The 16,098-nt window shown below is 36.1% G+C and overlaps 1 protein-coding gene across 7 annotated transcripts in view; it reads right to left on the reverse strand.

Moving 5' to 3' along the window:
• Positions 1-2,529: 2,529 nt before the first annotated feature.
• Positions 2,530-16,098, reverse strand: part of epn3a (epsin 3a) — a 39,727-nt gene continuing 26,158 nt past the window's right edge. For 4 of the 7 annotated variants that reach the window (XM_058771665.1, XM_058771664.1, XM_058771667.1 and 1 more), the window contains exons 3-11: positions 13,783-13,901; positions 11,021-11,098; positions 10,817-10,912; positions 8,757-8,843; positions 8,205-8,343; positions 6,781-6,954; positions 6,554-6,649; positions 5,611-5,841; positions 2,530-5,522 (exon numbers count right to left, since the gene is read on the reverse strand). In XM_058771665.1, the coding sequence (XP_058627648.1) occupies positions 5,236-5,522; positions 5,611-5,841; positions 6,554-6,649; positions 6,781-6,954; positions 8,205-8,343; positions 8,757-8,843; positions 10,817-10,912; positions 11,021-11,098; positions 13,783-13,901 (1,307 nt within the window). In that variant the 3' untranslated portion in view covers positions 2,530-5,235. Of the gene's footprint in view, positions 5,523-5,610; positions 6,650-6,780; positions 6,955-8,204; positions 8,344-8,756; positions 8,844-10,816; positions 10,913-11,020; positions 11,099-13,782; positions 13,902-16,098 lie in introns of those variants that run through there. The other 3 variants (XM_058771668.1, XM_058771669.1, XM_058771670.1) reach the window with 3 other exon arrangements.

Raw genomic sequence — 16,098 nt, forward strand, 5'->3', positions numbered from 1 at the left:
TATATCATGTGTCCCACCGAAGAAAGTATTGTTTGGAGTATTGGAATATTGCATTTCTTCAAGTTAAAGAATCTAAACTATAAGCAGCCGTTCACATAAAACATTATTTTGCGTTAAAAAAACGTAAGATGGGGGCAGTGGAATGAGGAAAGAAAAGGCAAGATCTAGAATAAAGCAAAAAGCCCCGCGAAGCCGTTGTTTACAGTGAATTTATAACAGCTAAGGGGCATTGTTAGGCACGATGCGGAGCGTCCCCTTAGCTGTTATAAATTCACTGTAAACAACGGCTTCAAGGGCTTATTACTTTTATGAAACAGTTGTTCCATATACGTAGCAAGGTTTCACAAAATAAAACAAAGCAAATACAATGTAATGATATCACTAAAAACATTCTTCCGCCAAACAATGTAGTTCCTCAGAAATGGTTGAGGTTGCAACAAAGTGGTTGCCAAGCAACACAGATAAAGAGGTGTATGTTTGTAGAGTATTTTACAACAGCTTTGACAAATCAGAATCCAGGACCAGAACTATCTGTTTTATAAACACTTTTTTTTGAAAAGCTTAACTTTTATTAAATTGAATGCAGCAATTTTAGAATTTTGTGTCGTGTGCGAGATGCTAAAAAAGACACGAGTAAACTTCCATCTAACGTATCTTTGCATAGAAAAACCAATGGAGTATAATGCAGTAAAAATGCAAGAATGCAGTGGAATTTAAAAAAAAAAAGAAGAAGCTGTCAACAGAAGCTTTATTTTAGAGTACGTGAACTTACATGCAAAAAGTACTGGTAATATAAGGTAGGGTAATTAGGTAATATGGGGTAGATTCAGGGTTAGTACCTAGTTTTTACCTAGTAATTGTAATTACTACAAAAAGTACATATACTGTGTGCAGAATTATTAGGCAAGTTGATATTCTGGTCTTTTTTTTTTCCAAGAACATTTTACCAATTCCAAACCACATCAATCTTAATAACTACTATTGATTTTGTATTTAATCATTTCTAAGTGATATATAATTGTCCATGAAGGCTGATAGTCAGAAACTCCTTATTTCAGGTGTGCAGAATTATTAGGCAGGTTTTCTTTTACAGATAAAATGAGCCAAAAAAGAGATTGAACTCAAGGTAAAAAATAATTTAATAATTAAATGCCCATGAGAAGGATGCAATACTAATTCAATAATAGAATTAGCAAAGTTAAGGCATGATCATTGGGCAGCTAAATGCTCATTGGGTCAGCAAGGTCAGAAAAACAGGTGGAGAGGAAAAGACACGTTAACTGCAAAAGAATTAAGAATTAAGGTGAAGAATTAGGTGTGAAACCATCAGGAATCATTTAGTCTCCAGCACCATCATTTTCCAGAACTGCAACCTTCCTGGAGTCTCCAGAAGTGCAATGTGTCAGGTTCTCCGAGACCTTGCTTGGGTAAAAAATGCTAAAAAATAACCCTCACTTAATATGAATAACATGCTGAAGTGTTGTGAAATACATGAAGACTGATTTTGTATAGGCTTTATGGACAGATAAGTTGTGAGTGACTCTCGAAGGACCAGCATCACATCCTCTTGTACCACTGTTTGAAGAATTTATCTTCCAGAATCTGGCAGTAAGTTTTGGGAGTTAATTTTAGTCAATCTCTGCAAGACAAACTTTTTAGGATAGGAGATGGAATAAAAATGAGCTCCTATGTACATGAGCAACAGGACTGTAAAATAAAGTGCTGCCGACCATTTTTTGAACAAGTTAAACTTACTTTAATTTGAACGCTGCTTTTTAGAACTGTGCCTTGCACAAGTTGCATAAGATGCCAGGCATGAGTGCAAAGGTCAAAGACGTCCGTCTAGAGCAGAGGAGCCCAAATTGTTTACTAAGAATTTGATTGAGAGCTCAAAGTAATGTTTTTTAAAGTCAGATTCAGTTATATTCTCTACATCTCAATGCAAAAATAAATGTTAAAAAGATAAATTTGAAATTAATATATCCTTCAGTGGCATGTGTTTTTTTATGACTCTTATAATATGAGTATGACATGATGGGTCCAATCAAAGGGCATCACGGGCTAGCATTGGCCTGCAGACCCTAATTTGGGAACCTTCAGTCTAGAGCATTTTTAGATATAGAAGCAACAGAAAAAATGTAACGCAGGGCAGTGAAATGGGGGGGATTGTGATATCTAGAGATGCGTTTTCTAAAAGTTCATGTTATTAGAGTGGTGTAAGAAGCAAAAAGGTGAGCGCAATGGTCAAACAAGTCTGTCTACTGCATGTTTACAAAACAACACCAAAAAAAAAAAAAAAAAAACTTTTGTAAACAGCCCTATGTGACTATGTGTGTAGTATAGGTTGTATGAGACATTTTGGTCACACAATTTCAATTCGTGTTATTTCATAGTTTTCTAAAATGTGGAAAATAGAATAAATTATGAGTATGTGCGTCCAAATATTTGACTAGCGCTGTTTTCATATATGTAAGAAAAGGCAATCCAGAGGTAGAGAGCGTGAACCATAAACACAAACCAGACGTGTCGTTCATTTTCATCTTCATTCTTGTATTTGATGAGCAACATGTGCAACAGTCTCACATTCTGTTAGTTTGTGGCATCAATTCAGTCTGAACACCACGGTAAGTACATTCTCTTGCTGGAGGTCTATTCATTCAACAGTCAATGCCCAATATTACAAAATCATTATTTATACTTTATATTTTGCTGCTTAAATTATTGGCCCCAAAATCTAAGTTGCTTTTATCTGTCTTTCTGGTGTGAGTGACCCATCAGGATGTGATTGACTGTTCACAGACACCAGTCATGTCAAGGAAATAAAAGGACAGCACTGAAAGTCATCATATACTCCAGACCAATAAAGGGACACTAAAGCAGAGCTAGAAATTGCTGCAGGAAATCAGAGAATATAATAAAAATGTATGAGAGGCTTTGCACTTGTGCTTGGTTATGTACTGGGTTTTATGGTACGAGTAACAAGTGCGTTATCCTTTCCAAAAACTATTATAATACTTAAAGGTGACACTGATGCTGTGGGAGTTGGATTAAATATTCATAACCTTTAAATTGTGCCATTTATTTGTCATTTCTTATAAAGCCGACATCAATCTGTATCGCCATGTAATGCATAGTTGACATTCACACATGATTATAGTTGAAGGGCGTTCACACATACAGTGGTTTATGACTGGAGGTCTTCGAGTGGCTGTATTGGTGGTCATTGTGGATGTTCTTATTGCTGGAGGTTATTGGTGGGCTGCACAACTGGCCAAATCTTTTGAAAATCTGATTACAAATGGGACGTAGGGTCAGTAAAGTGTTTTAACTAACCCTTTATATGTGCAGAGACAATATAAAGAGCTGTTAATTTGCTCACAGTAAAGGCCTTGATATACTCACATCGAAGGTATTTTTCGAGTAAAAAGCGGTATATTGTTAGGGAACATCTTAAATGCCGCCCACCTTGCTGGGAGCGCGTTTAGATGAATATGTAAATATGTGTTGCAAGCTTTCAACTCAATTTCTACTATAACACAGATCTCCAATGTGTTCATGTATTTTTTAGTAATGGACGTCTGACCATGTCAAAGAAGGCAGAGCCACAGAGCCACACCTACTTATTACGTAATCGCCATGGACTAATGGTAGTTCAAATGTGTTTACTAGCTGGACTGAATTTTCCAGAAAGTTTGCTTTGGTAAGCTGTTTCGAATTCGCAAAACAAACTGTAAACGAACTTTGTTTTGTCCTGATTTTGTTTGAAATAACATCAGTTTGTCTTTTGATTCCCGATTTGAAGTATATCAGGGCCTTAAAGGCCGCGTCACGCCAAGCCAATGTCAGGTCGTCATTGAACGTCTGCTGGCTTAGTGTTTGCGATGTGTTGAGCATCGTTGAATCAACATTTAACTAAATGGAGCTGAATAATGGCACTGTTGTAAAGCTACTATACAGCTGATATTAAAAGAACAGTTCACCCAAAAATGAAAATTCTGTCATTAATTACTCACCCTCATGTTGTTCCAAACCCATAAGACCTTTGTTTATCTTCGGAACACAAATTAAGATGTTTTTGATGAATAAAGTCAAAATAATTTTGTTTTCTTTGTGCACAAAAAGTATTGTCGTAGCTTCATAACATTACGGTTAAACCACTGATGTCACATGGACTATTTTAATGATGTCCTTCCTACGTTTCTGGGCCTTGAACGTGTCAGTTGCGTTGCTGTCTATGGAGGGTCAGAAAGCTCTCGGATTTCATCAAAAATATCTTAATTTGTGTTCAGAAGATGAACGAAGGTCTTACGGGTTTGAAACGACATGAGGGTGAGTAATTAATGACAGAATTTTCATTTTTGGGTGAACTATCCCTTTAATTTTCTAATTAACAAATTTTACAATGTAAGACAGTTATATTTATGTTTATTACCATGAAGCTGCTTTGAAGCAGTATAGCGTTATATAATTAAATTTAACTTGACTAGTCATCAGAATTTCTGGCGTAGACGGATTTTGGCTATTTGCGCGTTATAAAATGCACAAGATAAAAACTAAAGTGATGAAGGCAAGCAAACTACAAAGTCAGGAGGGCACATACAGAAGGCTTCGTTTGCGGTTTGTATATTAATAGTCATAGCTCTTCCAGTTTTATTAAAAAAACATTTAATGATAAATACAAACTACTGCCACCTGCTGGTATGGAGATACTTCGTAATGCATTCAAGCGCAAATTTTTGGTCCAGACGCAGGTGACGCTAGGCGGTGACACAGTTGGTTTTTGTCACTGCTAGTTCTTTGACATTGGCTTGGTGTGTCTGGGACTTAACAAAAGTTAGAGGTTTTTTGGCACTAGTTCTTCGGTGTCAGTTTGGTGGGTCTGGACTTTAACAAACTTCTACATCTTACTGAAACTCACTACAGTATCTCACAGCCGATGGATCATGTGTGCACCAGTGTCTACTGATCTCCACATTACATGACTGCTTATTTGCATAATATTGAACTTTTCTCAACTTTGTCATATCACTGTACACGGCCACATTGCTTCACCATTATTGAAAATGACTGATTTTTGTCACTGGAAACCACTGTAAGTGTGAATGCCTCTTACGAGTGACTGCATAGAGCAAAACCAGGAAGCTGTGAAATAAGCAAAGATATTAAAAAAGTGTGTTCCAGTTTTAAGTCAAGTCGGTGGTTAAATTGTCATTTCAAAAGCTTGTTTGGATCTGCTCATAGGAACGGGTTCTGATTGTGTTGGTCTGGATCTCCAAGCGTGGATGTCGTTGACAGCGGTAGCAGCGGCTGCGGCAGGTGTCCGGGGACCAGCGGCGGGACCTGCCCGGACTGTGTGAAGGTAGTAGGCAGGGAGCTGGGCTGGTTGCTGGAAGCCATGGGCAGAGAGGCATTAAATGGGAGGGATGTGGGTACAGGAGATGTGGAGCTGGGGCGCATCTGATTTAGTGTGAGACGGGCCGGTTCCTGTTGGAATGGATTAGAGGCCGATGGAGCAGTTATCCCTAAATGGGAAAGAGTCCGCAATCAGTCACAATGTTATGGATTTAGACATACATGACAACAAAAAGTTTGATAAGGATGCATTCAGACCTGATAAAAACGGGTTGAAGTTCTTGGAAGGAGGGTTGGAGGGAATCAAAGAATCCAGGTTGACGAGTGAAGCTCCAGTGGGACCCAGAAACGCCTCTGGTGCACTGCAGGTTCGAGGACCTGTTTTTGGTAAACCTTCGCCAAGGGAAGACATATCAAAAGGCTCAGGACTACTGTGACCATTTATATTTGCCTGACCTCCATCCATAGCCTCATCAAAAAGATCGTCATCTAAAAATATGAATCAAACATAAAAGTAATGAGCTAAAAAATAAATAAATATAATATAATATAATAAAAAAATGCACATTACTATTCAAAAGTTTGGGGAATGTTCCATTTTTTTTATGTTTTTGAAATAAATCTCTTATGCTCACCAAGGCTGCATTTATTCAATCAAAAATACAGCAAAAACTGTAATATTGTGAAATATTATTATAATTTAAAATAACTTTTTTATTTGAATATATATTAAAATGTAATGCATTTCTATGATGCAAAGCAGAATTTTCAGCGTCATTACTCCAGTCTTTAGTGTCACATGATCCTTCAGAAATCACTCTGATACTGATTTGCTGCTCAAGAAACATTTCTTATTATTATCAATGATGAAAACAGTTGTGCTGCTTCATATTTTTCTGGACACTCCATTTTCAGGAATCTTTGATGAATAGAAAGTTTACCTTTTATTACACTGTAAATGTCTTTACTGTCACTTTTTATCAAAGCATGAATTTTTTTTTTTTTATATTTTACAGACCCCAAACTTTTGAATAGTAAGTATAAAATATTTCTATATGACATAAAATCAAACTATTCACAAAATAAAAAAGGAGAAAAAAAGAAAGAAATTACAATAGCAATGAGTGATTATTAATATTAATATATTAAAATAAATAGGGGGGAAAAAATCAGTTAAGAAGAACAGAGTCATTGTGATTGCCTGAGGGACTTCCTGCCCGAGGGGATGGAGTTTTGAGAGGGCCAATAGCTCCTTGTTTGTCTGCTACTAGAGGAGAAAAGGGATCCACTCCAGCTCCTACAGAATTTACAACAAATCTAAAATGGTTGGACTTATATAGGATTAACAGCATATTCAGTTAGTGTATTTAGTATATTTAGCATTTTTAGTTATAATCTACATTGTTATCTAGAAGGTGAAGTTTGTACCACGTGCAGGGGAGATCCAGGTCTGATTCATGGACACAGGGCTCGGGGCGCTCTGGGGGGCGTCCCATGGGTCAGGATGTGGCTGTCGCTGAGTCCAAGGCTGGGAACGAACATTTGATGCCGGTGGTGCCATCCATGAACTTCCATGCTGACGGGTCAAAGAGCTGGACTCTGCTTCAACACAATCCAGCAGGTGTGTGCAGTTCAGATCAGTAATGCAGTATCATTAAGACAATATTGCTGGAAGTTTACAAAGGTGCACCAAGTAATTTTTTGTTTATGTTTCATTGGCCAAAATAACAGTGGTCTTTGACTTCATACTGACACATATCAGAGTAGATCAGTGGTTCTCAACCTGGTGACTGACATCCACTAGAGGGCCTCAGCACACTACTAAAGGGCCCGAATAATGGATTAATATTGTTTAAAATGAGAAAAAAACAAGGTTTAAAATAGGGATGTGCAAGACAACTAATTTAATTCATGTTTAAATTACTGAAGACAGTCTTGTATATGCAATCCATTTGAGGTAGATTATCAAATAAATGAATGAAATATCATGCTGAACCACATTAACCTCCAGTCAGAGTCCTGTGAGTCCAGGTTTGAAAAGTGTTTAAAAAGTACCTGTGCACGACGCATTGAAGACAGCAAAATAACAAGAAAAGCTTGATGTGTAAAACGAATGCACATGATGTGTAAGCTTTGTGCACAAAATGCAAATGCATGTAAGCTGATGTAAAATTAAATGATTTTGTTTCCTGCTCCAAATATGCACTTTTCAAAATTACATATGAATTTTACAATGTAACATTAACATTGCTGCATATAGCAGAGGTATCCGTAATATTTTGGGGTGCCTTGGAGTAAAATAGGTTAAGAGCTTTAGTTGCAGCAAAGATTTTTGGTTACCAGTGTCACCGAGGAACGCCTATACTAATCCCTATTCACAGGCGTATCCGTCATCCATGATTCATCTCTTTTGAAAACTGAAAGAGTCCAAATGCAAGTAAAAACTGGCTGTGACAAGTCAATTAACTCTTACTCCAGTTTGCCAGCAGCTTTTAAGGATATGAGAAACAGAAGGTTTTATATGATATGCCGACTAACACAATGACCTGTGCTAAAATATTTCCTCCATCAAAAGGGCAAAAAATGTCATTTTAAATCAAAATAATGATCGTATTGCATTATTTTACTTATGTGAGGGCAACCTGAGTTCAAACCCCATTGGCTGGTATGGCTAAAAAAGTAATTTTGGTATTGTGATCTCAAAAGGCAGCCACCATAAAGAGCGACACATCTTATCTAGAATATTAAATAGAATAAAAGCATTTTTTAAACATATTTTCAAAAATAAATAAATAAAAAATACCTGGTGAACCTTTAATGTTTAAAAGTGTAAATTGCTGATATTAGCTTACCTGGACTATCCCAGGGGTCAGACCTCAGAGGACCAGCCTGGGCTAAGCCACTATTGCCTCCGGATGAATCCCAAGAATTGGCAGCAGAGGGCACATCAGGAGCTGGAGCAAAAATATCTGCAAGATCCTGCATGGCGGACTGCCAAAGAAAAGGACAGAAAAGCACTTTCAGCACATTCAAAAAGATTTTTTAGGTCAATACGGCATGCATCTATACACAAGCGTTCGCAAAAACCTTGCAATGGGGACATTTAACTGCAGTACAGTACCTTGAATTTATGTGACAAACTAAAAATTAATGGGCCAAAGCACAATAAGTCTTCTCCAATAGTGGTCAAAATCTTTGACAAAACTTTTTCCCATGTGCTTGAATGGTGCTCCACACCTCACTGTACCTGTCTGTGTCAATGTCTGTTTTTATCCTTTTCCTCTTATTTACAGTAGAAATGGCTACACATGATTCCTCAATTCATTTATCTGTTCAGTAAAAGCATTGATAAGACTCCTTTATATGTGCTAATAAAGAGCAAACAGGTTAAAAGAGTATCATACTCTTCCTCCTTTGGCCTCCATTTCTCGTTTGCTCTCCTCAAGTGCTTTCTGGAGCAACGACTCGTCTCCCTGCCGGCTTCGTTCCTCCTAGAAACCAAGACATAGAAGACATCTCAGATTCAAGAACACAACTAGCAAGTGCACACAGTCATCCTATTATACTTTTTCATTATTAGTTATATATGACCAGTTAGTTTTATATGACCATTTTCAAGCCATTTGTTTCTTCTGCACTCCTTTTGGTTTTTAATTCCCTCATCCTTCACAAAACAATCCGCACTGAAATACACCATTAAAACTGATAGAATCAGAATAAAATGACCATGAAGGTTGTTTAAAATAAACTTCAGGCGCTTTCCTAATGTTGGGATATGCAGAGCTGTAGGTGCTACATACAACCAGGAACAGTACTGCAGTTTTTATTTTCAACAGCTCTTCTTTCATCAGACATAATAATATGTATCCTACTTATTTCATATTTTTGCTCACTATGGTCGTGTCTGAAACCTGTTTTGCTGCCCAGCCAGTCAATGACTAAACAGGTAGTGTTTTAGTATGAAATCACCTCCTGAGGAAACTGGTCTGGACTGGACTCAATTCACTTCCAACACACCATAACATCTTGTGTAATGATCAAGAACAAATTTAACCGACAGATAACCAAATTAATATTTAATGACTACAGTGCTTTTTTCTCAACTGAATCACGAGTTGAAAACTATTTATTATTTATAAGCTAATTTAATGTACTGCTGCCTTTAAAAAAATGACCAGATGAAGATATCTGAGTAGACAGTATGTTAGGAAAATGTGAGGCTGTATCTGAATGTACCTTGATGCCTGCCTTCCTTCCTTCCTCTGGATTTACTGCCTGCAAAACCAGCCACTTTTCATTCTGGCAGTTTAGTTTCAATAAATGGTTCTTTTGGTTTGGGAAGAATTTTTGGAGTTTTAAAAATTACAGCATGTTTTGAAAGTACATTGAACTCAAAGGAAGGGAAAATCTGATTCCATCATAAAATGACCCTTCTAGGCTACTTGTGAGATTCATAAAAAATTACAATTTCAGTACAAATACCTGTTTAAATATAAAACATTTGAAATATGGCCATTTTTGTCTCCTTGAACTAGTCCTGATGCAATTAACAATAAAAAATGAACAAACACAAATTCTGAACATACTGATAGATGCTGATAGTGTGTAACGCAAAGGATTTATTTTAAATTAATAACTATTTGTAAACTTTTTGTCATCAAATTTTCAGATAAATCATGCACCATATTACAAAATAGAGGAAAAAAGCATTAGGCATTTTGTAGAAAATGTAGAATTTTTCCCCCACTTTCTGTTCAACCCTGTTATGCTGTGACATTTGCCTTCTTAAAATTGGTTTGATGTTTCGAAACTCATAAAAGTCATTATGACTATATGGCTTAAACAGAAATAGGTTTTCTTCATCAGAATTTATTATATTTCATTGTGTTTACACCTTGGCATAACCTTGTGAAAAAGGAAGTGTGTTTAGTTGTATTGTAGTGCTTCAAATCTTAAACGTATATTTAAAAAAAAAACTATACTTGCTGGTAATGTGATATTAATTAAATAAAATGCCACTTAAGTGTACTTAAAGAGAGCACACTTTTATTAATATGTAACACACTTAAAGTGCACTTTGTGTAGTTTTAATGGTAATTACATTAAAGTATATTTTAATCAATTTAAATGCTTACACTTCAACTATATTTTAAAGACAGTAGAAGTACTTATGAAATTACATGTAAAGTCCTACTTAAGTGTGTCAAAAAAGCACTCTAAAGTTCAGATACCTGCATATATAAATACATAATTTAACAGCAATTAACATGCAATTTAAGTGTCTGAAAACATTACATTCGGTTCACACATCTGTATATTCTTCTAAAGTAAAGTATTTTGCTAAAGTGCATACTAAAGTGTACTTCCTTTTCACAATGGTTGCCAAGCTACATAAATACTATTTAAAAAAGCTTTGCACAATAAAAACTACGCAATCTATGCAGTTCATGCTCCAGGGTGGTACCTGCTGATGTTCCTCTTTACTGAGAGAGAGGGCCAGCTGAAGCTGTGCCTCTTCGTCCATGTCCAGAACAGCAGGAGGAGGAGGAGGAGGAGCTGGCTAGAGAGATACAATCACACAACATACAGACAGTGTCATTCACAACATACAGGCAGGCAATTAATGAATGAAGGGGAGGTGTAGCAGTGACTCCTGGGATTGCAGTACCTTGTGCGCCTCCTCCTTACTGAGACTCATTGCGATCTGAAGCTGTGTCTGTTCATCAATATCCACAGCAGGAACCGGCTGGAGGAGAAGAGGAATGAGGTTAGCGAAAAGCGAATGAACCAGAGAGTGCCAATCGAGTTATAGCGCACACAAACAAAAATGTTAAAGTAGCTGTGCAGCTAGCATGCTGTTATTCACCAGAGGAATAAATTAAAGAATTTACCATTTTCCATTTCCATTATATTACCACATCATTTTTTGTTTGAATCAGTGACAATAACCCGAGACTATAAGCAAATCATTGTTTGAACATTATATTTGTGAATGTGTGATATACAAATAGCTTAAGTGCCACATCAGTTTGTATAGGAATTACACTTCTGCGCATTTGGCACACCATGAATGTGAGTAAATAATAACAGACTTTTCATTTTTGTGTGAACTATTTGTTTAAGTCTTGCACTTATGGATGCTTAAATTTGTAAAACATCAATGTTTACCTTTGTATTTATGTACAATAAAAGTTTTTTTTATAAGAAATCGATAGTTTTATCCAGCAAGCACACATTGAATGGATCAAAATGAGAGTAAAGACATTTATAATGTTACAAAAGAAAACTGTTTTCAACACTGATGTTAATAAGAAATGTTTCTTGAGCCGGTAAATCAGTATATTAGAATGATTTCTGAAGATCATGTGATAATAAAGACTGGAGTAATGATGCTGAAAATTCAGCTTTGCATCACAGGAACAAATTATATTTTAAAATATATTCAAACAAAAAACTGTATTTTAAATTGTAAAAATATTTTACAATATTACTGTTTTTACTGTATTTTTCCTCACATAAATGCAGCCTTGAGCATAATAGTAGCGTATTAAAAGACAAGGTAACACTTTATTTTTAAGGTGTCCTTGTTACACGTTACATATACTTACTATTATAATAACAATAAATTAAGCATAATTACATGCAACTAACCCTAAACCAAACCCTCATCCTAATACTAACCATATATAGTAAGTACCTGTAGTTAGTTCATATTACTCAGTACTTAAATGTGTAATTACACTGTAACAAGGACACCTTAAAATAAAGCGTAACCAAAGACAACACCAGGCTAAAGTATAGCACATATTCCCTAAACATCAACATGACAAGAGAGCAGCTCCACTCGGTCTGATTTATGAGCGCTGGATCAATGTTCCAGTCCAGTAACACACTCAGAGTCATTGTGGCTTCACTTAGAAATGCATTATCAGTAAGAGAGGATGCTAATGCGCTCTCTTCACACACTGGCTACACTGTCAGATGATGACTGAGATCTTTCTGGACAATGCTGAATGGAGACAGCAACATGTCGGTCTCACCTCAAGTGCACTACAAAAACAAACCATTAGCCCACATGCTAATTGGAAATTTGGTGCTGTACTAAAGCCTCCAGCCAAATAATGAGTTGTTACAAACTTTTAATTGAAGACTTCCATGAAGCACATTACAAAAGGCCATTTTAATTCACTAAAGCAAAGGTCTCAGACTAGAGGAAAAGGTTCATACAGTCTCTCAAGTGCTTAAGCCCCACGAAATTGCTGCCTCTTATTTCCTACTGATAGTGTTCAACCTTGCTTATTACATAACCAATAGCTAATTGAATTTAGATTTTCTATTTGGAAGCAAGTGATATAATGTGAAGAGGACAAAAAAGAGGGACTAACCTGGTGAAATACCATTTTTATTAATAATAGATCATTTAAATATGCCTGTGAAAAAAATCATAAAGATATTTGATTACTTTGAGTACTTTATCTTTATTATAGGGATTGTTAACCCAAAATGTATAGTTGAAACCCAAATGAAGACCTGAGAGATTTCTGTCCCTCCATTGAAAGTCCATTCCACCAAAACTTTGACAAAGGTAAGACTTTGTAAAGGTAATCCATAATCTATGAATCAAACGGTTTAATCCAAGTTTTCTGATTAAACATGATCAGACAACCCAGTTAAGTTTTTTTTTTTTTTTTTTAAATTACATTCAGCATAACGTGTGGCTTTTTGAGTTTTCAGTTGGATTCAGTGTTACTTAAAAAAATATTAATTACTTTTGTTATTCTTGAACGATTAATATTTGAGTACTCTTTGCATTTCTGCTTTCTTTTTGATATTCAGACTGTCTCTGGATCAAAGGCACGTTTACCTTATTCTATAAACTAGAAAACAATACTATATTTTTGTACCATTATATGACCTAAGTAACCCAAGTTTATTTAAACATTTATGTGTGGCTTTTATTTGTTACTTCTAACTTGTCTCCTACTTTATCAACTGCTGTTGCTGGACAGTGTTACTTTAGTAAGATGAATAACTTTTGTACAATAAATATTTGGTCGCACTTTAGTTTGGAGACCAATTATGGTCTAAAATATGGTCATGCAGAATAAGACACTAATATGTGCATTATAATTCCTACTAAACAGCCAATATACTAGTAATATACATGTTAATAAGCAATGAGAACTGTTCCTTAAAATAAAAGTGTTACCAAATATTTTTAGTACCATGTGATGTCAATTGTCAAATCTGTATCCTGAAGCAAAACCAGTGGAGAACCAGTGATCCTGATGTAGGCCCTAGTTAATAATGTGTGTGTGTGTGTGTGAGTGTGAGTGTGTGTGTGCGTGTGTGTGTGCGTGTGTGTGAGTGTGCGTGTGCGTGTGCGTGTGTGTTGGTGTGTGTGTGTGTAACAGTGAGTGCGAGCCTCACCTTCTCGTTCTCTTCTCGGCTCATGGCCAAGGCCAGCTGCAGCTGGAGTTCCTCCTCTCCGCTCGTCTGCGGCCGGGCGCGCTCCAGATCTGGGGCCAGATGAGGGGAGGAAGAGGAGGCTGGGAGGAAGAAAAGAGAAAATGCTTGATTCAACTTCTTGCTTTGGATGAGAAAGGACTGGCACCACTGCTGAATGTTAAACAAGCACCCAAATCACTGTTGTTCCATGCCGGGCTGGAATTGCTTTCCTGTGCCTGTTTGACTCTGCTGATGAAACAATGGGGTGTCTGTGTGGGGCAGGAGAGCAGAGAAGGGGCGATGGGGCTTACATTATAATAACCCCCCCGGACAGGTTTTATCTGGCAGTTCATCCATCTGTGGCATGTGCTGGACTTCTCAAATGAGAAGACAAAGTCTCATCTCAGTATTTCAGGGTGTGTTTTTTTTCCATGTTGGATGTTTATATTAGCTTTTATTTGTTACTACTAACTGTTAACACCTGTTAGCAATTGCTCTTGCTGTTTGGATGGTGTTAAATAAGGATATACATTTTGTATTCTCGTGATGCTCTAAAATTTCAATAAATGAAAATAATCAAGTGAAATTTAGGTTTTTGTTTCAGCAGAAATTGTTTCATATGGCCGAAATCATTGACCAAAACACATACAGTGATATTTAATTAGTGTTTCTCTGATGGTGTTTTGACTGTGTCGTTGTCTATTTTGTGCACAGGTAAACTACAACAGGTAAACATGTCAGTGTAAACGCTAGTGCTGGGTTTACAATATTGATTTCTCATTTTAATCAAATTTCATTTTGGCTCTTTTTTCTATACTGATTTCAGTTTGTGAATAAAACTTGACTAAACATTATTTGTAGAGCGCCTCTCATCCAATAATCGCAATAAGCTTTGTGCTTTGTTACTTTTGATATGAAACTAAGTCTGAGCTTTCATGTACTGTCAATTTTATTACAAAATTCAAACCATAAATGGTGGTTTTGATGCTCTTTAATGTGGCGCGACAACGCTGTAGCGCATTAGTTCAAGCAGCATGTGAACCGATCATCTCTTCTTCTTTACTACTAGTTACAGCATGAAATAAATATGAATGAACATTAGAAAGAAACAGTACAACTTACTGAAATGTATGTCTCATGTTAACCACTCAATCAGTGTTTCAGCCACAGAAAACATTACATTAGGTTAACATAATATTTAACTCAAAAAAGTCAATTAATGTTCATAAACTCGTATTATAATATATCGTGTTACATATGCAATTATGCATGCTATTGTCTTGTCTGTACATGAATCTTTATATAAATCTGTTGTTTTATTTATTTATTTACTGTGAATTACATGCTTGTCTGTTTTGTTTTGGTTCTTATAGAAGAAGTGAGAACTGCTTCCTCAGTGAACACAGCCCTGGACCAGAAAAGAGGAAAGAACCAGAAACTGGAGGTGCCGTTTTCCAGTTGCGATCATTTCCACTACAGTGGCTCTGAATGGCCTGTCTGGCCTGGAATGCACTGGTCTACAGATAAGGTCAACTTTTACCATCATCTACTCTGGCTCATGACCATTTGACCCTGAAAACGGTGAGCATTAACACACTTTTCATTAAGCACCCACGGAAACACGGGATGGGAAATTTCTGAACTTTCCCAAAATACCTGGCATCATGACAAATATGTTGGTTTATTGTAAGTAAAAGTGAAACCACATTGCTCCTTACGTCATCAAAGGTTTGATTTCAGTAGAGTAGATAAATAAAGAAACTAAATATGTGGTCTGTCGAACTGTACGAGAGAGGGCCTAAAAAATAGATCGAAATTTTACAAATTACAAATGATAAGCTGATCGTTAGAAAGTAATGGCATTTACACTACCAGTTTGGAGTTAGTACTATTTTTTAATGTTTTTGATAGAAATCTCCTATACGCTACAAGTCTGCATATATTGGATTAAAATGTGCTGCTCCATATTTTTGTGGAAGATGTAATGCTTTTTTTCAGGATTCTTTGATGAATAGAAAGTTGGTGTTTAAATGAAAAGCATTTATTTGAAATAGAAATCTTTTTCAACATTATACATTTATTTAATTTTCCTTTTAAAGAAAATAATGCATCCTTGCTTAGTTAAAATAATCATTTATTTTAAAAAATGACTTATCGCAACATATCCAATATATTGCAATATATATTGTTTGTTTTAATAAACTGATCACAAGTCTATCACTAAAGTACACTCCATAGAAATTCATTTTGTAATCAAGTTAAATAGTCTCTCTGAAGCAAAAATGTGTTTGATTGAAC

Source organism: Onychostoma macrolepis, chromosome 03 (genome assembly GCF_012432095.1).
Source record: "Onychostoma macrolepis isolate SWU-2019 chromosome 03, ASM1243209v1, whole genome shotgun sequence".
In the NCBI taxonomy this organism is placed as follows: domain Eukaryota; kingdom Metazoa; phylum Chordata; class Actinopteri; order Cypriniformes; family Cyprinidae; genus Onychostoma; species Onychostoma macrolepis.